Source organism: Colossoma macropomum, unplaced genomic scaffold (genome assembly GCF_904425465.1).
Source record: "Colossoma macropomum unplaced genomic scaffold, Colossoma_macropomum, whole genome shotgun sequence".
NCBI classification, from domain to species: domain Eukaryota; kingdom Metazoa; phylum Chordata; class Actinopteri; order Characiformes; family Serrasalmidae; genus Colossoma; species Colossoma macropomum.
In genome coordinates, this window is record NW_023494801.1 from 433,545 (window position 1) to 459,534 (window position 25,990).

A 25,990-nucleotide genomic window follows, 5' to 3' on the forward strand; every position below is an offset into this window, starting at 1 on the left:
AAAGTTGCTCTACCCACTTTGTGTGTGTGTGTAGAGTTTGGGGTGGGCTGGTCTGCATCCGGTGACTCCAGGCCTGAAAACAAGTCCCACTGCAGCCCTGTTAGCTCCCTTAGCTAACACTAGAAGTACGATATTTAAAGGTCTCTAATGGGGAAGTGCACTGAAATCCTTACAATGCATAATCCGGTATTCACAGGAACAGCACTGCTCACTTGTTTTCATCTCACTTGCCTGGATTGTTATTTGATGAGGTTAGATATTCTGGCCAAACCTGCGGGCTTCTTTATCTGTCCTGCACCAGTGACTGCTGAGAGATCGTGTTATGTATGTATCCACAGTGACGGGTCACTGCTGCTGTCTTGGCGTGAGATTACAGGCAGGCTTTATCCTGAGCACCTTATAAAAACCCTGGTGGTCTGTTTTTACCTGCTGACGTGCTGTAGACCGTGGCTGTGTGTACGGTGGGCCTCGAGGTCCTCACCATAAAGCAAAAGCGGACTGGGGCAGTTTTGTTTTCCCACAGAACCTGTTTAATTTCTATCAACATTAGTGTAGAATTTCAGCTGGTATTATATTTGTTGTTTTGTATTATTTTATATATTTATCTGAGATTTGTTTCTTTATTATTTTATATATTTTTCCGAGAGTTTTTTTTTTTTTGCATGATATTATGCATTTATCTGAGGGTTTGTTTCTTTATTATTTTATATATTTATCAGGGATTTTTTGCATTATTATATATTTTTATCTGAGGGTTTGTTTTGTATTAAGCTGAGTATTGAGTTTTTTTTGTATTATTTTATATATTTATTCGGGGTTTTTTGTATTATTTTATACATTTATTTATTTATTTAATTTGGATTATTTTTAAATTTTATTTTATAAATTTTGTTTTGTAGTAATTTATATGTTTATCTGAGGGTTTTTTGTATTATTATATATTTATCTGATGTTTTTTTATAATTCATATATTTATCTGAGGATGTTTTTTCATCATTTTATACATTTATCTGAGTTTTTGTATTATTTTATATATTTATTTGAGTTTTTTTGTATTATTTTATTTAATTATCTGAGGGTTTGTTTTGCATTATTTTGTATATTTAACCTGTTTTTTTCTCCTTCTTGATCAATTTTAAATTGGTGGGTGGGGGATTAGATTAGATTAAAATGAAGTGACCCTTATTAGTCCCACAACAGGGAAATTCACTTCTGCATTTTGACAGCGAAACACCACATACACACTAGGTGAGCACGGAGCGGTGGGCAACCCTATCCACCGTCTTGCTCAAGGGCACTTCTGTCACATGGGGGATGGTGGGGGGCTGTATGCTCCATTTTGCTACTTGCTCTAGACCACTCTATTCGATATTGGTATTTTGGAGCCTCATTTTGAAAATAAAAAAACATTTGATCAGAAAAAAGAGAAGAAGTCTAACGAACTTCAGCTCCTGTGCTGAGAGATGAGGATGGACTGAAGTTCTGCTGCAGTTCTGCTGGCGACACTCTGACTTCGGGATTTTGGGATTTTATGTGTGCATTTGGTTTCAAACACAGTGACACAGTGGAGTTTGAGAAAGAATATATTTAATGTGCTACATTATAAAAGTTTAATGAAAATAGTCTCTCACATATAAAGTATTAACATCTTGTACGCTGAGTCAAAAATAAGTAAACAAACTGTACAGGAAAACGATCCTACAAACAAAGTAAAATAAGTAAGTAAACTAGCCCTCGCTGACGCTACGTAACAGTAACCTCGCACATGGATCTAGGTCCTGCTTTTTCCAGTGCTAAACATCAAATAAATTAAAAAAACAAAGCAAACAACATTAAAACGAACCATTAACATCGTCGACCTCACACCTCTCGCACAAGAAACGGAACGAAAGGAGTTTCTTTGCCGATTTTACCTGAGATCACTGGGGCCTTCAGTTCTGCTCGCATGTGTCAGAAGGACCAAAGTGTCCAGCCTTACACGACCCAAATACACACCAAGCTAACAAACGCTAAGAGCTTCAAACAATAAATAGTAAATCAGCAGAATACCGAGCTCCGTACAGCTCTCCAGTCTAAGAGCATAAATAAAGCATTCACATTCACAGAGTGCCTCGAGTCGTTTCTCAGACAGCTACAGCTTTGGAGTCCAGTTTTTGGCCATGACCGTGATTTTGGAGTGGAACAAATCCCTGATATTCATACAGACTTTCAAACCCTGAATAACATTTCAGCAGAATTCCTGAGAGTGGTTTTGGAGGAAGCTTCAACAGCTCAGTGACCCGAACAGAAAACAACACACAGACAAAAATACAACAAAAATGCTATCGACACACATTTGATTCGTGGCTAAAGTCGAACAGAAATACTATACACAGTAATAAATTAATAAACACACAGACCTGCCGATCAAAACGAAAAATACAAGAAAGGAGTAGTACAGAGGACGCGGCCGGTCACCCTCTCGCTCCGCAGCAGGACGGAAGGTGGAAGTGCAATTACTCATCATGCCAAAGTCTTTGGAAATGCTGTTTAGTTTTTGGTGCTGCTCTTTTTCTTCTTCTCCTTCTTCTTCTTCTTCATTCCCATCCTCTCTGTCGTTCCCTTTTTTACACCAGAGAGGGCGTCTTTTTGGCATCAACTACTACAGGCTGCCCAAGTCTCTATTTTTGGAAATATTGTCAAAAGTCCTCAGAAACGTCTGAGCCAGTGGTTCCCGACTTTTGCCCATCCTTTCAGTATTTATTCTGTGCTGCAACACACCTGATCTGTCTCAGTAAAACCTTCATAATGTCATGATTAGCTGGATCAGCTCTTACGGAATTATTTAGTCTGCTCTTGTGACTTTCCTCACCGACAGTGAGTTTTCTTTCCACAAAAAAACCTTGTCATCAAATTCAAACTGTAATATCTCTTTTTCAAACACAAGTGTGCCCCACTGTTCTTACTACGCTGATGGGTCAGATGCGTCACAGCAGGGAATAAATACTCAGAAATGGCCAGGAATGGAGTTGAGGACCCCCAGGCTCGACGCCCCAAAACACTTCCCTTCCTCTACTCTTCTTCAGCCTTCACCGAGGGTCGTGGTGGGGTGCAGAACTGCACCACACTGGCCCTTTCCTGCTGCTGCCCCATGGCAGCCATAGTCTTCAAGACCCTGCTGTCTTCCTTCGGGCTGGCAGCCAGGTTTCTGGCCAGCCACCTTTCCAGCGCCGCGTCCACCTCGGCGTCCGGTGCGGTCTCGTCCAGGCCGTTGGCCTCGGTGCTGGAGTCAAAGTGCTCAAGCAGCTCGGCCGTCCTGCGCAGCTCGGGGCTCTGAGGGCGGGTGGCGGTGGCCGGGCAGCTGCCCGAGCGGCGGTGCAGCTCCAGACTGAAGCGGTGCAGGAAGGCCTGGCAGCAGAGCGGGCAGCGGTGGGCCTGCTCGCACGCTGAGCCGTGCATGCGGCGGTGCAGCTTCAGGTGAATGTACTGCGTGAACTTGGTGCTGCACAGCTTGCACTGGTAGGGCTTCTCTCCCGAGTGCAGCCGCAGGTGCGTCTTCAGGTTGCTGGTGCTGCTGAAGCGCTTGTGGCACACCTGCAGAACAGACACGCGGCGATTAGAGACTGTAGGAACGAAATTTAATCTTGGAACGTAATCAAAACAGGTACAAAATCACTTTCAGCTCCGAAGTGAAAACGTGTTAATTAGCTAATAGCTAACATGGCTAACATGACAGAGCAGCATGGAAATTCATACAGCTATGATTATTAGCTCTGTGAAGAAGGCTGTTCAAAGGTAAGATATGCTAGATATCAACTTTAGTTTATTATAATCATTCATCTGGTTTAAACTACAGCATGGTTTAATGATGTACACTGCACTGCATGAAGTGCCATTTATGTTTGAACCCATTTAACATATCATAACATGAGAGTGTTAGACAGTTAAAACGTGAGACGCTTTTATTTCGCTCTAATTAGCCAGCTGTACAGCAGGGTGTGTGTTGGTGGGACAGGAAGGCAAACTCGAAATAAAAAAAATTTCACTTCTAAGTCCTGCAGGTCAACAGCTTTAGTGTTGTTACATAAACGAGAGGTAAGGTTACGTAAGACATAGAATAAAGCAGAAGGCGTGTGACAACAGGCCATAACCTATAGCTTTACTGTAACGGCCTTTCATCCAGGCTTGGAATGCAGGAGGAGCGCCAGATTTCTTTCATGTGAGATCAGTTTCTTTTTCGGCCGAGAGGGTGCGTCATAGCTAAGGCATAAAAGGAACTCACAGCATGACGCTGCTGGTACACCCATCCAGGTTAATGAACAACAAAGGCGAGGCTTTCTTTAAAAGGTGCCTGGGGACACTAGGTGAAAGTACCCACAGATAAATAAATAATGGTCTGGGCGTGTGTCCCTGTGCATGACTAACTCACACCTGCCTCTCTTTCTAACAATCTTTCTTTCTAGTGCACAAAGGTCTTTCAATTACTGCTCATGACTCAATGAGTCTTGGCCTTGTAATTCAGAATTCTGATTATAAAATTCAGATTCGTACGAAGTTGTCTTAATATACTCGATATAAGTGCACGACCACAAACGTCAGTTTGTTAATATGGTGCGCTGATTGATTCACTTCATGCAACAAAACCCACCTGACACTCATGAGGCTTCTCTCCGGTGTGGACGAGATGGTGCTTCTGCAGGTGGGCCAGCTGGGTGAAGCTCTTCTTGCACAGCGGACACTGGAATGGCCTCTCTCCGTTGTGTACCCTCAAATGCACCTGCGTAGAAATGTTAATTAGGAACGAATTGTATTCGTTGCACACTTGCAGTTCGTTAAGGACAGCGTCCATCTCGCTCACCTTCAAGTTGGAAAGCTGGCCGAAGGTCTTGAAGCAGACGTTGCACTCATACTTGATCTTCCCATTCTGCTTCTTGAGCGGGTAGGGGAGGGACTTGTACCCGGGTGCATGCCGTGAGGATGATGAAGATGAAGAGCTGTTTTTGGTTGCGGCGGCCAGGCTGAGGTTGATGGCCTCTTCACAGGCCGATGGGGGCTGCTGCAGAACAAGCTGCGGCTCAGGGGAAGAGAGCTTGGACAGGGGTGAGAGTTCGGGAGTGGCCGGGGCACCTTGGGGAGGGGAGGTGTTTGGGGGTCTCTCCTTCAGGCCACCATGAGGAGGTGGGGCAGGATAGGGCATGCTGACGGGCAGAAGACCCGGCTGGGTTGCTGGTGGAAAAGGCAAAGCATCGTTACCCAGAACATTGTTGTACCGGAATGGTCCTCTAGGGGGCAGCACAGGGGGATATGGAGGGGAGTACGGGGGTAGGAGCAGGCGGGAGTAATGGGGGCTATAAGGTGGCAGGAGCTGGTAGGGGGGCTGTAGAGGTCTTGGAGGGGGCAGAGGAGGGTAAGTTACGGGCCTCTCTCTGTAGCCGTAGAGGCCGTGAAGATGCAGTGGAAGGTCCTGATGCACGCCGAAGGTTTGGGGGCTCAGATCAGGGCGGGATGCTTTGGGCACCTCGGGCTGAACCTTCTTACTGAAGTCCATCACGTGCTGGTCAGGTGTGTCTGGAGGTGTATCCCTCTCAATGACCTCAACATCAACCTTCTCCTCTGCCTCCTTCTCCTCCTTTTTGGCTTCGTCCCGGCTCTGGGGCCTGTGAGGGCTTGGTCCCCGTTTGGGGCAGCAGGTCCACTGAGGTAGGTAATGCTTCTGGAGGTCAGCTTCCATCACGTCGCCACCCAGATGCTCTACAAAAGGGAGCATAAAGAAAAAGGGACGGTCAGATGCAGAGCATGGAAATAAACACAAACACAGTGTATTCCACAGTTGTTAAACTGTAAAACTACACACACTGCAGATTCATACTGGATTAAAATCGCTCCACAGTTATTACTGTCAAGGCGTAAAAACTACAAATGCTGCAGACTCATACCGGATAAAAGTCACAGATCTTGTCAATAACTACTCAAATTACAGTGCCTCCCCACATAAGACCCATCCTTCTTTAACAGGGCTCTTCACGGCGCGCTATCTGCTCTTTATTGTATACGTTACCAAAAACAAAAAAACACTGACTGCGTCTCCCCCGAAAACAGGACCGTCACACACCTACTCATCACCCTCTCCCTCACGGCCTCACTTATGGTAAATGGCACCTCTTTCAGTTTTAGGTTGACAGGCAGGAGATACGCTGCTGGTTTCTATCTGACGTACAGAACAGTACTGCTATCACAAAGCACCTTGATGACAGCGCCGTGTGGGAGTTCACGGGGTGTGCACAAGCGAATGTACGTGGGCGTGTGTGTATGAGAAGACAGAGCCGAGCGCAGCGGTTACACTTCTCAGTCAGACGCGATGCTGACTCACTGAGTCGCCAGCCGCAGGAAAAATCCTCCATCGCCGCATCAGGTCCTCACCATGCCAGATAAACAGAAAACCACCGGCTTCTCTCGGCCACGAGGAGAAACAACGAGCGTGACTCGAATTCTGCCCAATCAGAGACGGCGGCCTCCTCATCCACTCTCTCCCACGGCGAGGGAAGGAGATTACACAAGCAGATTATTACCCTTGTGGTTGAGGGCCGGTTCCTCAAACCTGGTGTGAACCAGTCTGCCGCAGCCTTTTACAGGCAAATGTCTGCTTGTGGTGTCGCCAGAGAGGAAAGTGAAAAAGCCCAAACAGAGACGGTTACAAAGAGCAGAGAACTGATCGGGAGCTAGATCTCTTGGCTCTTTTTTGCATTTTTAACCTCAATGCCCAAACAAAAACAATCAGAAATTCCCTCTGACTTTCCAGAATGTCCAGTTTACACGTGCTGAGTAATCTGCAGGTGACTTGTTGTAAATAAGAAACTCCCAGCCTTGCAGAGCAACAGTGTGATGATTATAGTAAACATAAATCATCACAGTCAGAACAAAACATGGTAACTTTATAGGAGTTCTTAACTTTTAATGGCAGTGAATGAAACCAGAAGTAATTTTGGACCATTTCTGTTGGTCTGTTCATCAAGAAACTTTGAAACAAAGTAAGTTGCACCTGGTGTTTTCAAATCACGTTAAAAAATGAAAAGTGAGACTGAGGGTCTGAGGCTGGGGCTCTGACTAATCCTGAAAGTTTTAGTAAGAAAACAAAGACATGGTTTTTGAGATAAAGCACCTTCTTAACTGTGTTGGGGGCTCCAGGACACTGGAAATGAGTCTCGGATTTATTGTTATGCTTCACAAACAAGCTGAGCTTTTTTACTTTTATGGTCATCTAACCTGAACTACTCTCCGTCTGGAGATTCATGGCGTGACGCAGCAGCAGTGGGACGTGACGAGTAGTCAGTGGCGGCTTTTTTTATTTCTGTTTCCCTTTCTCTTTTTTTGGCTCAGTAGATTTCTCTGAATCTCATTCAGGAAGTAAAAGATGTAAAGCAGCCAGCATGATGCGAAAGTCTTCAGAGGAAGAAGTTTTGAGGAAAGTCACTGGGCTTCACGGGAGGCTGCTTCCTGGACCAGGACGTCCCACATTTGGGCACAATTGTCTGACCAGAGCGAGAAAAAGAGAGAGAGCTCTACAGTCAAGCATGTGTCCACATGACTCAGTTAACTGGCCTTAACAATAAGCAGTGTGTACACGCTCAGAGCACAGGAAGCGGTGCTGTGTCATACTTTAGGCCATTGTGTGTCTGGCAGACGTGCCAATTGCAGTGTCTCAAGGTTTTTCCTTGCAAAAGAGAACACGCCCTCTTTTCCAAACACTTTTATTCCCTGCCAACCTCACAGGACGTGATGAACAGATAGAGAAAAGTAAGAATCTCAGTCCTGAAAAAACAGCAGCGCTTCTTTCCAAGCAAACATACACACACCAGCACACCGTGGGCTGATCGAGATCTCTATCTCTCTCTATCTCTCTCGCTCTTTCTCTTCCTTCGATGTAGACAAAGATGTAACATCACAAGTGCATTCACCGATATCGTGACATAGTGGTGGCCCCCCCGGACCTCCTGCCCCTCCCCGGCACCCACCCATCCTCACAAATACACACAAACAAACACACGCTCAGCTGACGTGGAGATACAGATATGCAGGAGGGGTGATTGAACTCAGTAGTGGGAAAAAGTGACTAACGCCAATCGTAAACAGGAAGAAAGGAGCAGAGAGGATACACTGAATACTGATGCACCACCGAGAAAAAGAAGAAACACAGAGATTCCAGTTACTGTGGGAATGACAGAAATAGAACACAGTGTGTAGAAGAGAGTGAAGTGACTCAAAGCGTAGCAGGCCGTGACGGAACAGGAGAAGATCGAGATACGAGAGAGAAAGATTCAGCGCTGAGAACCTGAGCGCGCTAGCGAAGAAAGTACTGAGTGTCGAGTGAAGGTGCTCCACATACAGGTGGTCAAAAAGTAAAAAAAAAAAATAGAATTACTAGAAAACTTTGGTGTCGCCTGATGAAAATCAGCTGAGTTGCTTTTTTAACATTTCGTCCAAAGTCGTGATATGATAAACAAAACATAAGCACTCAAACTGTAGATTCATCAGTCTTAAAACTCAATATTCACTGTTTACTGTGAATTATTCAGTGTCTAGTACAAAATATTCAATGTCTACTATGAATTATTTAGTATCTTGTTCATTTTTTGTTGTCTACTATGAATAATTCACTATCTAGTATGGATTATTCAGTATCTATTCACTGTCTACTACTAAGTTAATCAGTGTCTACTATGAAGCTACACTCTTAACAAAAAGGTTCTATACAGTTCCAAAAAAGTACCACACACAAAAGACCATTTAACCAGGCAATAAACCATTTACGCATTCAAATCACTCACGGTTCTATTCATAACCACTGCCTTTGCTACAGAACCCTTGATGACCCGTTTCTGCTGTGGTTCTGCGGTTCTAAGAGTGAAGAGTGTAACTGTATAAAATGCCTCAGAGTTGAAGGGATTCGTTTCTATAAGCAGGTCACCAAAATGAACTGCGTAGCCGCTACTCACTGGTCTTCAGGCTGTCCGGCTGCGAGGGCGCGTGTCCGCACAGCCGCTGGGAGAACTCGGGGCTGTACCACACCAGCAGCTCCTGGTCGGGCTCCACGGGCCGGATGGTGTAGAAGAAGATGTCGCAGCCGTTCTGGCAGGCCACCAGGTTCTGCTCTGCCAGAGAGCGTGCCGGGTTGACGAAGCGCATCCAGTTGCTGCGCTGGACGTCATAGCCGTCAATGAAGTGGTGAAGCTGACCGCTGGAATAAATCTGCAGCGCGGAAGAAGGAAAAACATATACAAATGCTTAAATAATAAACTTTAATAACTGTACTTATATGGCAGCTTTCATCATATTAAACCCTTTAAAATCTCAGGCTTATAACATACTTATTATTCAGTAATTACATGGACTACATTGCAAACTGGCTGAGCTATTCTTAGGTTTTAGAAGAGTGTAATAACACTTTGGGTCTGCTTTGGGCCCTGGACATTTAAGAAGTTAAGCACTTTAGAATGTAATACAAAACAAGAAAAACAGAGAAACATAACAAGCAAAAATTAAAATATGAAAACATGCAATAAATAAAGAAATAAAGATAATAAAGAAAATGATTAAAATGAAAAAGGTAAATGACAATATTAACATTCAAGAAACGAGATGTTATTCTTAGCAATTTCAGACCGTTTCTGCTGGTCCGTTTCACAGCTGGTGCCAGATTTTACCATTAAAATAAAAACTTGCATCAAATCTATTTGTTTCTCAGTGAAGTCCAGCGTCATCACTGGCTTTAGACTAATCTACTGTAATTACAGGCTTATACAAGCATAATAAATGATCTTGTCACAGCTGATAGACAATCACCCACACATTAACCAGTAACACCGCCGTCACCACACATCACCCACCGCCAGACTAAATCCAGCACCATGAACACCTTAAACCCCAGTCCACCTTAAACACAGCAGAGAGAGAGGCAGTAGAGCAGTGTGTTCACCTCGGCCATGTACAGCGCACGTTCTTCTCCTTCGTCTCCTCTGTTCTGTCACCTGAACGCTTGGCTGGTCTGCGACTATTCTCCTCTCACAGAGACTGAGCGAGTGAGCGAGTGAGTGAGCGGGTTTCTGTTTCTGTCAGTGGTGTCAAAATCACCAACACCTTTTAAAGCACTCTGGTGGGCGGAGTCCACAAGTGGGCGTATTGAAAACACTGCTGCACGCTGCCCGAGGGCCGCCGGGGGGGCAATAAATCACACTGTGTGAAGCACAGAGCACAACTTTAATCACTGACGGTGCAGATTTGGTCTGATAAAAGTGGGCGAACTTCGAAAAAGATGGTTCTTCAAGGGTTCTTTAGTAAAGACAGCAGTTCTGTACAGCACCATGAACACTCAGAGAACCATTTGCCTGATTAGCTGGTTTTTAACATGGTGACATTGTTCTTCGGATTGAGAATGTGTTGTAGGTGGTTCTATCTAGCACCAAAAAGGGTTCTTCTATTGTTAGGATGTCAAGATGTCGCTATTTTAGTAGCTAAATAGGACCATATACAGCACATTCTCCATCAGTCTGAAACATTTAGGCATGCAAATGTTTTTTTGAGTGCTCATAGTTCTATACAGAACCAGTGTATTCACTAAAGAACCCTCGAAGAAGTTACAGTCACCATATATCCTATAGTGTTATATATCTAATGGCTTTAAAATGAATATTTAAATACAAAACAAAAACAAACATTATTAACAGGAATGATGTGAACTTGTGGGCTTTCCTATGCGCATATGTACATATATAAATATATAAGATTAAGATAAATATATATAAGATTAAGATTAAGTGACCCTTATTAGTCCCACAATGGGGAAATCTCACCTCTGCATTTTAAACCATCCATGCAGTGAAACACCACATACACACTAGTGAACACACACACTAGGGGGCAGCGAGCACACTTGCCCGGAGTGGTGGGCAGCCCTATCCACAGTGCCCGGGGAGCAGTTGGGGGTTACGTGCCTTGCTCAAGGGCACTTTAGTCACATACTGTCAGCTACATATATATGTATATTTATATAGTTCTTTACAGCATCAGGTTGCAATCAACATTTTGGAATATGTACTGATAATGACAAAAAAATAAAATAACCCCCCCCCCATTATTTCTCCCCAGTGCTCAGCCTATTTGTACAACACTATCAACTGCAAATGAACAAATGTTCAGTTTGTGCCTCTTTAATGCCAAATAAAGTTATTTATTGTTGGTGAAAAAGGGGTTAAAGTCCCTGTTGGTCAGTGTGTAAAGTCTCTGAAGTCTTCTTTGAACTGTTCGACCACAAAAAAATTAACACCTGCAACCACATCCATTTTTTCAGAACTGGAAAGCCAGACGAGAGCGCTCTGCGCATCTACAGCGCACTGTGACCTCAGTCAGCACCGCGGCTTTGATTCACACACCACACGCATCTCCGCACATTTCAGTTGGATAGTTTTTCAGCTCATTTATGTGTTTGTTGTATTGTGAGTGTTGAGCTGGTGTTCTCCTGTTTGTAACTGTGCTGTGATTTTCATTTTAGTGTGTCTTTATCTTTACAGTGTTTTACTGATGTTCCTGCGTGAAGCGTCTGAACCAGAACCTGAACAGATTAACTGACTGTCATCAAACTGACTCTCAGTTCTCAGTTCAACTCTCTAATCTAAGGCTGATACGCAAAAAGAGGCTGTTTCTGCTGCTTTATCTTCTCTCTCTGTCTCTCTGTCTCTCTCTCTCTCTCTCTCTCTCTGTCTCTCTGTCTCTCTCTCTCTCTCTCTCTCTCTCTTTCACACACACCTGTTCTGAGGTCGTGTGAATCGCTGCAGAGGAGCCGTAAGTGAGCAGGAAGCTGACGTGGGTCTTACAGGAAATGAAGGAAGGAAAAGGCACTGGAGAACCCTCAGGAAAACCCACACATACAAACACACACACACACACACATACACACACACACACGCACACAGAGAGAGAGAGAGAGAGAGAGAGAGAGAGAGAGAGACTGACTGGGGGAGCTGGGGGGATAGAAAGAGAGAGGGGAGAGACAGACGAAGAGAATGAGAGAGAAGAACAAGACAGAAGAGGAAGAGAGAAGTGAAGAAAGATAGAGAGTTAGAAAGTATAGAGTAAGAGAGAGGAAAAAGAGAGCAAGAGAGAAAGAGAGAGTGAGAAAAATCAGAAAGAACAGAAAGACAGAGATAAGACAGACAAACAAAGAAGAAAGTGAGAAAGAAAGAGGGAGGGAGAGAGAGAGAAAGAGAGAGAGAGAACAGAGAGAGAGTGAGAGAGAGAGAGCGAGAGAGAGAGAACAGAGAGAGAGTGAGAGAGAGAGAGAACAGAGAGAGAGTGAGAGAGAGAGAGCGAGAGAGAGAGAACAGAGAGAGAGTGAGAGAGAGAGAGAACAGAGAGAACAGAGAGAGAGTGAGAGAGAGAGAGCGAGAGAGAGAACAGAGAGAGAGAGAACAGAGAGAGAGAGAACAGAGAGAGAGAGAACAGAGAGTGAGAGAGAGAGAGAGAGCGAGAGAGAGAGAACAGAGAGAGAGTGAGAGAGAGAGAGAACAAAGAGAGAGTGAGAGTGAGAGAGAGAGAGCGAGAGAGAGAGAACAGAGAGAGAGTGAGAGAGAGAGCGAGAGAGAGAGAACAGAGAGAGAGTGAGAGAGAGAGAGAACAGAGAGAGAGAACAGAGAGAGAGTGAGAGAGAGAGAGAACAGAGAGAGAGTGAGAGAGAGAGCGAGAGAGAGAGAACAGAGAGAGAGTGAGAGAGAGAGAGAACAGAGAGAGAGAACAGAGAGAGAGTGAGAGAGAGAGAGAACAGAGAGAGCGTGAGAGAGAGAGCGAGAGTGAGAGAGAGAGAGTGGCGGGGTGTTTAAACCCTGTCTGAGCTCAGAGGAGCATCAGTGCAGTTCAGGTACGCGGAGGATAAGATCTCCTCACACTTCCTCTGTATTTTCCAGTTAAGCTCCCTCATTCTGTACAGCCTGGAGGCCTCGTCACACTAAACACACCATGTGTATTCCTGCACTTTGAAGTGTGTGCGTGTGTGTGTGTGTGTGTGTGTGTGTGTGTGTGTGTGTGTGTGTGTGTAGAAACTGTATGGAGTTCCTTGGAAAGTTGCTTCTGAACTGGTTTGGCTGCATTGTTGCCAACGTGTGTGCATGTGCCAGCAGAGGCGTGTGTGTGTGTGTGTGTGTGTGTGGTTGCCGGGTTATGGTGGTGCAAGGCTTCCCGTGCAAATAAACCAAATGACATCACTCACTCTCCAGAAGTATTTCCTGTTGGCCTGAGGAGGAACGCTGTCTTTGGTGTAAACGTCGCCCTGCAGGGGTCCGAAGCGCGTCCCCTGGGGGATGTATTCTTTACTGAAAACGCCGGTCACCTGCACAGAGCAATCAATAAACAAACCAATCAATCCATCAGTAAATCAATTTGCAGCATAACATCAGTTTCCTGGACAGGGATTAGGCCTAGTCCAAGCCTAAATGCCATTGAAAAGCTTTAGTTCAGGCTTAAGATGTGTCAAAATGTTCAAAACAATCATTTTCTTCTGAAATGAAGGTGTTAATAGTGAGTTTGTACTGCAGTAACAGCCTCTATTCTTCTGGAAAGGCATCTAAATGTTGGAACATTGCTGTGAGGATTTGATTGAGCATTAGAGAGGTCAGGTACTGATGTTGGATGGTCAGTTCTGGAGCTCCATCACTCCAGAGAACTTTGAAAATCACTGTTTTCTGTTTTTATCTGAATTTTATCCAGATGTCCCAACTTTTTCAGAACTGGGTTTGTATTTAGGCCTAAATAATCGTGAACTGAACCAAAAGACCCAAATCATATATTAGTGAAGTGTGAAATTTCATGATGTATTGAGTAACTGAATTAGGAATTCTTACCAGTCTGAGCTGAATCTTTGTCAGGTCACAGATTTAAAACCCTAATAATCAGTTCCAGTCTAGAACACATTCCAGCTCCAAACAGCCGGAACAGCCAAAGGTGACACACTTAAGTTAATCAGTTCAGACAAATGGGTTCAGACTTAAGCGTCCACTTTCCCTCATCCTGCTCTACTGACCTGCTGCCCCGAATCTTTGGGGTGTTTGCCTCACTGCTGCCCCCGCAGGCCAAAAGCGGTACTATATGTGTGGTAATGCCGAGCTGGGGGACAGTATGTGGGCCGTAACGTGCCGTGGGGTGGTGGTGGGGGGGACGGGGGGTGTTTAAACCTCCTTAACCCTTACACATGCAATCATAGGCAAAGGTTTCAACACCCCTGATCAGTTTACATGTTGATTCTTTGAGTGTAAACAAGTGAACACATCCTCTACAGAGACTCACTACTACACACTTTAATACACAATTACTGTTTGTTTACTGAATTTAACACAATGGGGGAAAAATAAAACATGAAATATGCAAAAGGTACATTTTATATTTTGTATTTTCAATAACAAACAAACAGTATTTATAAATAACTCTGGGAGTTTGACTGGGAGTGTGCAAACTTTTGCACATAACTGTTTACTGCATGTACACTTTGTAGAGCATCAGCACTGACTGAATGCTTTAGGAAGGTTCTTCAAGGGTTATTCAGTAAAGACAGTAGAACACTCAAAGAACCATTTGTTTGCTTTGCATGGTGAAATGTTACGATATGAAGGCTGTGATATGCAGGAGCACAATTTTAAAATGGCCGCATGATGGGTTTGCTTCAAAGAGCTTTATAGACCACTTTTAAGGCTGTGTTTCTTAGAACCCAACCAAAATTTCATCCACATGTCCAGGCCCACAGGTCTCCGGTGCTATCTTTACAGATTTAATTTGACTATGTATTTCTTAACTCATACAATCTTAAAATGAATGAAAAGAGAAATAAAAAATAAAATCCAGGAGCCCAGAGTGCACACGGCCGGCCTCACGAGCTCCACTTAGCCCCAAGTCCAATTAGTAATAATCAGCCTTAGTGTGTAAATCAGCCTGGGACTTTTCATAATTCATATTTGTCATATTCGCACAGACGGTTACTGCACGCTTTTAACTCTGCATTCTTAACATTTTACATACGCTGCTCTCACAGAACAATAGTCTGACATCACACGGCAGATTGTGATATGTGTGATATACATCTAATATTTCTCTTTATGAACTTCTAAGAACATTCTAAGATTATTCATCCTGTTTCTAAACAATTTACTTACAATTTACTTACAAATTAACAATTTTAAATCATTTTATGTACACTCTTTAAAAAGATGGTTCTTCAAGGTTCTATCTATCTATCTATCTATCTATCTATCTATATCTATATATATATATATATATATATATATATATATATATATATACTTGCAATATCTATATTTGCATATTGTAACCACAGCATCGCTTACACGGTTACTTTCCTGCACTAAATATGTAAATATTGTCCTTGGGCAAGACTCCTAACACTACCTTCGCCTACCTGTGTAAAATGCTCAAATTGTAAGTCACTCTGGATAAGAGCGTCTGCCAAATGCCATAAATGTAAATGTAAAAAAAAATGTAAATAATACTGTCATCATGCTCATATCTGAATCACATGCAATTACAGCGTCTCTTTTTTCAGTGCAGAGTCAGAGTTAGATGGTAGGTGGAGGGGGGTGGGACGGTTCGGGTGGGGGGTGGTGGTGGTCAGGGCTGAGAGACGAGAGCAGGACCGACAGCAGAATTGTGCTTCGTTTGTGTTGCGTGACTAATTGGTCCGTCTTTAGCGATTAGCGTCTCAAGAAAGGTTTAACGGGTGGAGTTGGTGGGAGGGGGGAGGGGGTGGGGGGAGCTTCACGACGGGGCCAACGGTGCCTCTCAATCACACAAACACACGCTTCAACCCCACACACACACACACACACACACACCCACTGCTGTCTGAGGACACTGAGCCCCCACGAGCTGCCCAAACGAAAGTTAATGATTGAGACTTAACCTACTTCCTGTGAGTATATATGTGTGTGTGTGTGTGTATTTATATATATATATATATATATATATATATATATATATATATATATGCGTGTAAGCGTACGTGTGCGATCACGCTGAAATGCACTGACCCATCTGCCACGTGTTCCCCCCACCCACCCCCTTAACAAGCTCGACCTCAAGCTTTTGAAGGGGGAGTGAAAGCTCTCCAGATCTGTGATGCTCATTTTAATATTTCTTTATTTTGCTGACATCACACCGCAGATTGTGATATGTGGAATATTCATCTAATATTTCTCTTTATGAGGTTTTAAGAACATTCTGAGATTATTTATCCCTGAACATTTTATAGATCATTTTATGTACACTCTTAAAAAAGACGGTTCTTCAAGGGTTCTTTAGTAAAGACAATGCTGCTATATAGAGCCACAGACACTCAAAGACCCCTTTGCATGCATAAATGGTTCTTTGCATGGTGAAGTGGTTCTAGAATGTGTTTTATATGGTTCTATATAGCACCAAAAAGGGTTCTGCTACGGTTATGATGTCAAGCCTGTAACAATAGAAGCTATATAGAACCCTTTCCCAGAAGGTTCTACAGAGATCCATATACAACACATTCTCCACCATCCATCAACATGAAGAACCTTTTCACAGTGCAATGAAGATTCTTCTATATAGAAGCGCTACCTTTACTAAAGAACCCTTGAAGAACCATCTTTTTAAAGAGTGTTGTGAATCAATGCTTGAATCAAATGATCCACCAATAGAAAACAGAAGAATAAGACACTTTCATTAGATGAAATTAAATCTAAACAAACTCACAGAGAGAAATATCAGACATATCGAGTACGTTTAAGATGTTTTTACTCGTTAAGATATTATTTTTTGCAGTAAACATGAAAGTACACCGAGTTTCTGTCCAGGACTTTCAAGGAAAAACAAAACATGAGAGCAGCAGCTGAAACCTGACAACAGACATGGTTCTCTTCCAGGCACTGAGTTTTGCAATCGGTAAAACAATACGCAACAGGGGCTATCATGGGAAAGGAACTGACACATCCACGTTCCACCCACCAACATGTTCTTTTGTAACTACTGTTGTGAGGTAGAAAAACAGAGAAACTGTAGAACAGACTCAGTTTATATCACAATACCTACATTTAGAGTCGGTTATTCATTCAGCCTAATGAGAAACTGTAGAACAGACTCAGTTTATATCACAATACCTACATTTAGAGTCGGTTATTCATTCAGCCTAATGAGAAACTGTAGAACAGACTCAGTTTATATCACAATACCTACATTTAGAGTCGGTTATTCATTCAGCCTAATGAGAAACTGTAGAACAGACTCAGTTTATATCACAATACCTACATTTAGAGTCGGTTATTCATTCAGCCTAATGAGAAACTGTAGAACAGACTCAGTTTATATCACAATACTTACATTTAGAGTCGGTTATTCATTCAGCCTAATGAGAAACTGTAGAACTGACTCAGTTTATATCACAATACCTACATTTAGAGTCAGTTATTCATTCAGCCTAATGAGAAACTGTAGAACTGACTCAGTTTATATCACAATACCTACATTTAGAGTCAGTTATTCATTCAGCCTAATGAGAAACTGTAGAACAGACTCAGTTTATATCACAATACCTACATTTAGAGTCAGTTATTCATTCATCCTGTAGATTGAGTGTTGAATGAATGACTCGCTGTAAATGCTGGTTTTCTGTTGTAAACTGAGTGACTGTGACAGAACCTGTTTCCGGAGCATTGAGAGGTCAGTTTGTGTGGAAGAATTTAGCCACAGAGCCGTGAAGAGGCGGCAGTGAAGCCCCAGTTTCCCACACATCTCTCTCTCTCTGTTTCTCTGTTTCTCTTTTTCTCTGAAGGCAAAAGTAGTGGACACAGTAGGCCTTTGTGAAGGGGACTGTCCAGGAATAGGGAGGCTCAGAGGATGTGGGCTTTCCAGGCAGAGTCTGATGCTTCATCAGCGGTAAAGGAGGATGCCTTCACAGAACGGATGGGATGGGAAGTGAGAGAGGAAACCGCTGGAGGAAAGTGACCAGCCTCGGACGCGCAGACAGCGGAGGCGGGGCTATTCGTATTGCGGCGTCACTCAGAGGAAGAGTCAGTAGAGGTAATAATTTCTGCTCGATAATGCTCTTTATTAAATGAACAGGGCAGAAAAGTAAACCGAAAGCGAGAGGCAGGTGTCTCCTAGATCTATTCCCTTCACAGTTACTGAAACACAGACCCTCCCTGTCTGACCCCCCATAATCTGTAGAGTCGCCCTTTCCATTCCATCTTATCACGAGATCATACGAGACTCACATCCGGAGTTATGAGCCTATGAAGAGGGGCTGAGATACACGTCATCTGCCTCTCACCATGTGGAACTGGTGGATTGGTGTGTCCATCTACATTCTGTGTGAAACTGACCAATGGACACTCAGGAAATCACTAAGGACTGACCGTCACACCGGAAACCCTTCATTCTCATTCAGTCCACATCGGAGACTCATGTGAAATCGGCGTGCAGAGAGTTTACAGCTGCTGAAGTCGCTTAATTCATATTTCAGACTACAAAATGTAAATTTGAAATTACGAATGTTCTAAACTAAGGTCACCCAGCTCCTTCAGGGTGCGCTCACTAAAACCGTCTGAACAGTCCACTACACTGACGACCACATCATTTGGCACAGTTTGACTCTGACTGTTTTTGCAATGCATCATGGGTATGCAGGCCCAGTGGGTGCATTTAGTATCTACCTTTCACTGGCTGAGCGTACGTCCCGTAAGCCTCTGAATGACCATTCACATTACAAAGACTCTACGCTCCCGAGAGGCCACGTGCCCCCGGGCAGCTGTTTGGTTTTTTAATTATTAATCTCTATTGTTTATTTTTGGTGCTGTATGTTGTTGTTTGTGACTGTCATGGTCAGGACTGTAAAAGAGCTTTTAATCTCAAGTAAATTTTATGGATTAATACACGGCTAACACTACACACTCTTCATGTCACTCCAAACACAGTGAATCAGCAGAGACGTGTTTGGCATCTGAAGTTTGGTTGTTTAGTTTTAGCCCTGGAGCTACTAAACTAATGTAGCTAGTGAGGGAAACTTATAGCCAAAAATTAGCCTGGTGCTAACTGCATAACTAAATGCCTTAAACCATGTAGAGTTGTTCAGTTTCTCTAATAGACCTCGATTGTGTAGTTTTGGCATCTGAAGTTTGCTTCTTTAATTTTAGCGCTGGAGCTACCAGGCTAATGTAGCTAGTGAGGGAAACCTATAGCCCACCATATAGCCTGGTGCTAACTGCATCACTTGTCTCAAAGCATGTGGAGTTGTTCAAGAATGTCTAGTCTTGATTATGTGGTTTCTGACTCTGTGTGACTCACAGTTACCTATAAACACAGACTGAATTCAGGCTGTTCCTGTCACTACTTTTCACTATTGCTTTAAGAATTTACTGTTCAAGTACTTTTAATAAACCTGGTTTGCTTTAGCGTAAGGCCTGCGAAAGCATGCTGATAGAGTGGCTTCTGGAACGTCTTCAGAGGAAGTTTTACAAGGTCATTTGCATGAAAGAGAGAGTGTGAGTCAGAAAAGGAAAAGAGAAAAGAAAGAGAGAAAGAGGAAGAGAGAGAACACACTGCCGAACAATGAGATCTCTCAGCCAGTGAAAACAGATTAACAGTAGATGATATTCACTACCGCTCACAAGTTTGGGGTCTGATTTCATTCATATAAGCCAGTTTCTGTGAAGCTGTGTATAAAATGATTCTCTGATGAATGAGTTTCAGTCAGTCTGTATGAAGCTGTAATAATGAAGGTGTTCTGATGATAAACTGAGCTGTAAGTGATTCATGATATCTGATAAATCTGCATTGAGAATGAACTGATAAAGAAACTGACACCCACAATGCCTCATATTTGAAAACCCATAACCAAAATCTCACTAATAAACAGATAATCAGAGTTTTTACAGTAAACAGAAAATTATAGCTTATTATTTAATAACTCTTCCATATTTTTTACCATGTTCTAACTTTATATTGTTCCCAAAATACTATAAACTGTGAATAAAGTGTTGGTTTAAGTTTTGGTGTTTATAGCATTTCAGTCACTGTATGAGTTATTACTAAATAACAGTTATTACTATGACAAGTGACCCCAAACTTTTGAGGGATAGTGTATGTAATATTTCTCAATTTGAGTTCACTTAGAAGTTCATTCAGTCTATTTTCTAAATGTTTTATACTTCTTTTCGATTGTTTTGTCCCACTGGCAGATGGTTTTAGGACACAAAGCAATTCACTGTTTTTGGAACAAAACCTCGTATCTTCATTCATGTTGTTTTTCAGTTTTTGACATAATCTAAAAGTCCCTGTTGCCCTTTACACTGTGTGTAAATTTCACGATGAATGGACCAAAGGAAATGAGAAAATAGGCCTTGTGAAAAAGTCTGGTTCCATTGACTTACATTAAAAGTAAAGCAGGTTTTTTTTGAGATACAAGCTTGTTTTGTTCCGACAGCATCGAATTGTTTGTTTAATAAGATAAAATGAACAAACAATGTCTTAAACTAGGTTAAACAGTCTTACAATATACATTGAACAATCTCAGAATGAGAAATATTAATATTTTGGATGGATTTAGGATGTTTTCACTCTGTAGGACGTTGTTTTCGTGGTGGAGAGGCAGAGCTGCTGCCGGGAGAGATTTCAGATTAACAGAAACAGCGAGGCGGCTCTCCAGCACTGCCTGGTGAAAGTGTGAGAAGTTTAGTTTTTTCTCACTCTCTAAACACAAGAGCATGCTGAGCTCTGTGTGTGTGTGTGTGTGTGTGTGTGCTGAGGCTGAATATTCAGCGTGTTCAGAGTGTACGCGTGAGAGAGAGAGTGTTTATGAAGACCACATTTTCACACCTTTCTGCACAACAGCCGAAAAAAGAACAGAGAGAGGAACAGAGCGTCAGATATAAAGAATAAATATCTGACCATGCATGAAGGAAGAGAGAGAGAGAGAGAGAGAGAGAGAGAGAGAGAGTGGAGGAGGAGGAAGGAAGAAAGAAAACCACAGCAAAGAGAGAAAAAGTGACAGAGTGACGAGTGTGTGCGAAAAAGGCCGAGCAGCGAGGAACCTCTGGTCCAGCAGCAGCGTTCAATAACCCTAATAATAATCAATAAGAATGATACTAATCACTCTAATCAATAATCAGGAGTGGAAAATGTACAGAGAAATTATACTTAATAAAGAAATATAATAGAGAGAAAGAGTTAGAAAAAGAGAGATTGATAGAGATAAAGAGAGAGAGGCATAGAGAGAGAGAGAGACATAAAGAGAGAGAGCGAGAGAGAGACATAGAGAGAGCGAGAGAGAGAGAGTTGGTGTGATTAGTGTGTCATCTGTTGACTTTCTGTTCTGATTCCTCACACACACACGCGCACACACACACACACACACACTGACCTACTGACACACACACACACACACACACACACACACACACTGACCTACTGACACACACAGAGGTTCAGATCTTAGTGAGTGCAGATCTCTGCGCTGTTCCTCGTCCTCTTTGAAGATCTCCAGATTTAGAAGCTAATTGTTTAGCTGGTCTGACACTAATTGCTCCATTCAGGTCAGTGGGCTGTTTAGGTTAATGCGCCTCACTCTCTCTTTCTCTCCTGGCTGAGAGGGATAAGACCGATGAGAATCAGGGAAAGGCGATCCCCAGACTGCTTCCGGCCCAACTGGGCCAATTCCTTAACTCTGATTATAACCCAGTAAGGAGGCCGTGGCTCCGCCTCCTGCGCCGCTCCTGTCTGGAGCAGCTGATAAATCAGGTGTACAGTTTTCCGTCTCACCCCATAACAGAGTTTCGCTTTTAGTGTTGTGTTAAAGCTGTATTATATTAAATTCTTCGACAGCTTCTTTTAAAACACATTTTCTCAGCGGCCTCACGTCTTTATGCCGACTTAAAGTCCAGAGCAGCAGTTTGAGATGTGCTCAGGCTTCAGCCAGCAACCCTGAAACCAGGTTTAAACTGGAGCATCGTGGCACGAACAGCAAACCAGAGAGCGTTTATCAGCCTACAGTTCAGTGTGGGACGACATGCATGGTCATAAATGTACATTTCAGCGGAGCTACTAACTGGCTGAAAGAAGGAATACAAGCTGATGAGACTTTTATTAACCTAGTCTAGCTTTTAGCAACATTTAAACACATTTTAAAAATGACATTATTTCCTTCAGCATCTTCTTACGTTGACGTATGACGAGGAGACAAAGTTACACTAAACCAAAGGAGCTGTATTTGCATTAAAAGCCTGTGTTAAAAAGCCCCTCGCTGGGTTTCTTTCCTGAATGCTGAATAACAGCAGCAGAGCAACATATTTTATTGACCTTGAATTCAAAACACCAGTTTTTATTCCATGTTTATAGATAAAGGCATCTGAAACCACATAATCAAGTCTATTATTGATTAACTAACCTCTTAAATAGCCAGAACCCACCGGCAGGCCCAAAGTTTTACTGCACGCTTCTATAATCTAAGAATAGCTCAGCCAGTTTGCACTGAAGTCCCTGTAGTTACTGAATGATAAGCCTTGGTATGTAATAAGCCTGAGATTATCAGGGATTAAAGAGCGTACATCATGGTAAAACAGACTTCGCTGTTCTAAAATAAAGATTCTGATCAGAGCAGAGCTCATTTAAATGTATCAGTCATAGTCCATGATGTAAAAATGAGCGTTTTTGGGTACACAAAACATAAAAAAGCAAGAAAAATGGAAGATGTGGGCCCTTTAATGACTCAGCATGGTTGAAGGCAAATGAGATGAGTTAGGCCTGCAGTTAGCACCATGCTAATTGGTGGTGTACAAGCTTGCATTAGTTGTTTAGCCCTGTGCACTAAAACTAAAGAAGCAAACTTCAGTAAGTCATTAGAGATTCCTTAAAGAGCCCATATCATGGTAAACAGATGTTTCCTTGCTAAAATAGATGAAATATTTGCTTTAAAATAAAGGTTTGATGTGTATGTAAACACTGTACTGTTCACTCCCCAGCTCACAGAGTCCCTATACACAAACCAAGCTGCAAAAACAGCCCATTCTGAATTGACTGTTTTTGTGATGTCACATCTCCATACACCCATTCAGCCTAAAGCAGCCCATTCGCACTAAAGTCAGTGTTTCAGGCTGCACCTCCTGACTCCTCACTCAAACATAAGCGCAGGAGCTCCTACCTCGTTGTCTGGGCCATACTGGAAGGTGAGGTTGCGGGGGATGGAGGTCATGGCTCTGGGCAGGCTGAAGCTGGGCTCCGACGCCTGGTCATGGACGATGTAGGTGCAGTTGAGGGCAAAGTCCACCTCCCTCCACTCGCTCATGTCTCCAAGAGATGCTTCCAGCTTCATCCTATTTTCCTTCGCTCCTCTGTTCACTCAGGTTTGGTCTTCTGCTTGCTCTCCTTTGGTTTTGCTGCTTTGGCTCCTCCTCTTATGTTTGGACAGTAAAGCTCAAAATCTGGAAGGGGAGAGTGAGAGAGAGGCTCAGCATTAGGTGTGAAAAGGTTTTAAATTCTAGCTAAAGTTGTATTAGACCATTAGACCTACTGCTGCTATTAAAGGGCCCATATTCCACATCACTCTTACTTTTCTTCAGTCAAAATTCATTTTTACAGCCCTCAGAATTAAACAGGCTGTTTTTATTACCACCTCTCTAAGACAGATATATGTAAGTGAGTTCTGTTCTGATTGGCTGCCCTCATTCATAAAGCAGTCTGGCTTGAGTTTAAAGTGAGTGAATAGGCGGGTACATGTGGATGTGATAGTGTGACATCACAACAACAGTCAACTCAAAACAGGCTGTTTTTGTAGTTTGGTTTCCTTTTATGGCCTGAAATTTCAACAGTGTTTACATGCTTTCAAAGAAAGTGAGGAAAATTCTGTTTTCCGTGACGCTGCCCCCTAAAATAAACAGTCAAGTGCTGCATGACTCAGAGCTGAAGGCCAACACAGAAAATAAAACATTTTACTCAGACGCTTTACAGGGTCATACGCCTGAAACAGCAGGGACAATAAACTGGGTTAAAAATAGGAGTTTATGACTGTTACGTGTGACTGTCATATGACTGCTGTCATTATTGGGAGGTAATAAGCCTGATTATGATAAAGTCTATGGGAATTTCAGTGACCTCATTCACAAAAGCCTTGACCCAATCCACTACTCTCACAGTCTATTTATACTGAGTGATGCGTGTTGAGCAAGAACCACAGCAGCCAGGGTCTCATCACGGTGAACTTCCTGAGATAGTTCTGTAAAACTGCATTAAAGGGCTCATACCATAAACTACTGTTCAAACGGTTAGAATCAATGTTTTCATTAATATAAAATCTGTTCAGTTGCAGATAGATGTGTAAAATGAGTCTGATCAGCTCGTCCTGAACAGCTTTCAGACAATCATAAACATCATGAGATTCTAAAATGACTGACAAAGCTGGAGTTAATAAATAATAATAAATAATGTCCAGAATTTATCATATTTCAAAAGCAGTGATTGAATCTCAAGGCAGACTAGAAAAAATGAATATCAGCAAAAACAGCGTATTATCATTTTACTCACTTCTTGTTCACAGGATGCTTAAAACGTTGAATTAAATCTAAAAACACAATTAGACATTTTGTCTTATTGTTTGTAATATTTAAAAGGCCCAAATCATGGAAAACTGAATTTTCCTTCCTAATTTTAATGTGTTCTATGTAGAAACTTGTGAATATGGTTCTATGAATAATGTGTTCTTCAAACAGGCACACAAGATCTCAACTACTTTTTTAAAAATGAAGAATTCTCGTTACTTTTTACCGTACTTATATTTATTTGTATTTATTCTAATGATATATGGTGATTTTACAAGCTCAAAAAGGGTTCTGCTGTGTTTTGATGTCAGCAGAACCCATTCTGGTGCTATATAGAACCATATACAAACATTCTTTATCAATCTAAAGAACAGTTTCACCGTGCAAAGAACCTTTAAGCATGCAAATGGTAATACATAGAACTCCTGGTTCTAAATAGAATCATTGCCTTTACTGAAGAACCCTTGAAGAACCTTTTTTAAGAGTGAATTTGAAGCCATTTATCTCAGCAGTGAGTGTGTTTGTGCTTCTCAAATCACCAAATATCATTAGAATAAATACAAACTAATATAAAAAGCAAAAAGTAACAAGAATTCTTCATTTTTAAAACGTAGTTGAGATCTTGTGGGTTAGTTTGAAGAACAAAGTTTGGTTCCAGATTTCTCATCACAAACTCCATCAGCAGCTCGTGATTTAAAATAATGAAGTATCGATTAGATAAAGCAGTGATTGGATGATAAGTGCTATGTTATATAATACTGGGCTTCCTTGAGAGCAGCTTTGGAACAGATTCACATACATTCACATAAATGTACTATTTGTTATATTAATGTTGTTTATATTCAAATCTTAGTGTTTATTTTTCCAAGCAAATAAATACTTGCAGTCCAGATGAACAGATTTCTAATTTTGATTTTCTCCTGGGTCTAAAACTTTTCCACAGCACTGTGATGAATATGAGGAATCATTGATTAACCCTGCAGTTCAATTATTAACCCATAGAACTGGTGTTGGAACAAAACCTTGTACCTCCATTTTTGTTGTTTTTCAGTTTTTGACATAATGTGAAAATGCCTGTTGCTCTTTACACTGTGTGTAAATTTCATAATGAATGGACCAAAAGAAACGACCCAGAATGACTTGGAAAAAATATCTGGTTCCATTGACTTACATTAAAAGTACAGTATGTTTTTTCCTTCTCCTGTAAAGTTATCAGTTCCAATAGCAGTGAAAAGGAGAGTTAATGTTATTGCTGTTTTAATAAAGGAGTTTGATGCAGCAATAAAGTTTCAAAAGATCAAAAGTCCATGCCAGTTTAGCTCCGCCCATCCACACTGAAGTTATAAGGAGTGTTTCAGCTCGGACTGAGGCCAATCAGAACAGAGCTCATTTACATACATCAGCCTTAA

At 42.2% G+C, this 25,990-nt stretch overlaps 1 protein-coding gene across 2 annotated transcripts; it reads right to left on the bottom strand.

Annotated features, from left to right (window-relative positions):
* Positions 1 to 1,570: 1,570 nt before the first annotated feature.
* On the bottom strand, positions 1,571 to 23,583 carry prdm1b (PR domain containing 1b, with ZNF domain). Of its 2 annotated transcripts, XM_036590341.1 has the most exons (7): positions 23,558 to 23,583; positions 23,189 to 23,468; positions 13,235 to 13,354; positions 8,973 to 9,225; positions 4,838 to 5,730; positions 4,628 to 4,756; positions 1,571 to 3,573 (listed from the first exon to the last, which is right to left on the bottom strand). In XM_036590341.1, the coding sequence occupies exons 2-7, from the start codon at positions 23,357 to 23,359 to the stop codon at positions 3,052 to 3,054; spliced, it is 2,088 nt and encodes a 695-aa protein (XP_036446234.1). In that variant the 5' UTR covers positions 23,360 to 23,468; positions 23,558 to 23,583; the 3' UTR covers positions 1,571 to 3,051. The 2 variants fall into 2 exon arrangements, with proteins under 2 accessions (XP_036446234.1, XP_036446235.1); XM_036590342.1 differs by lacking the exons at positions 13,235 to 13,354; positions 23,189 to 23,468; positions 23,558 to 23,583 and adding an exon at positions 9,953 to 10,076.
* Between the last annotated feature and the right edge of the window lie 2,407 nt (positions 23,584 to 25,990).

Bases quoted from the DNA above. Each gene is read 5' to 3' on its own strand.
- prdm1b (XM_036590341.1), bottom strand. From the start codon at position 23,359: ATGAAGCTGGAAGCATCTCTTGGAGACATGAGCGAGTGGAGGGAGGTG. The intron at 5,731-8,972 runs GTGAGTAGCGGC...TCCCTTTTGTAG, and splicing joins GCCGGACAGCCTGAAGACCA to AGCATCTGGGTGGCGACGTG. The intron at 3,574-4,627 runs GTGGGTTTTGTT...TCTGTTCTGCAG, and splicing joins AGAAGCCTCATGAGTGTCAG to GTGTGCCACAAGCGCTTCAG.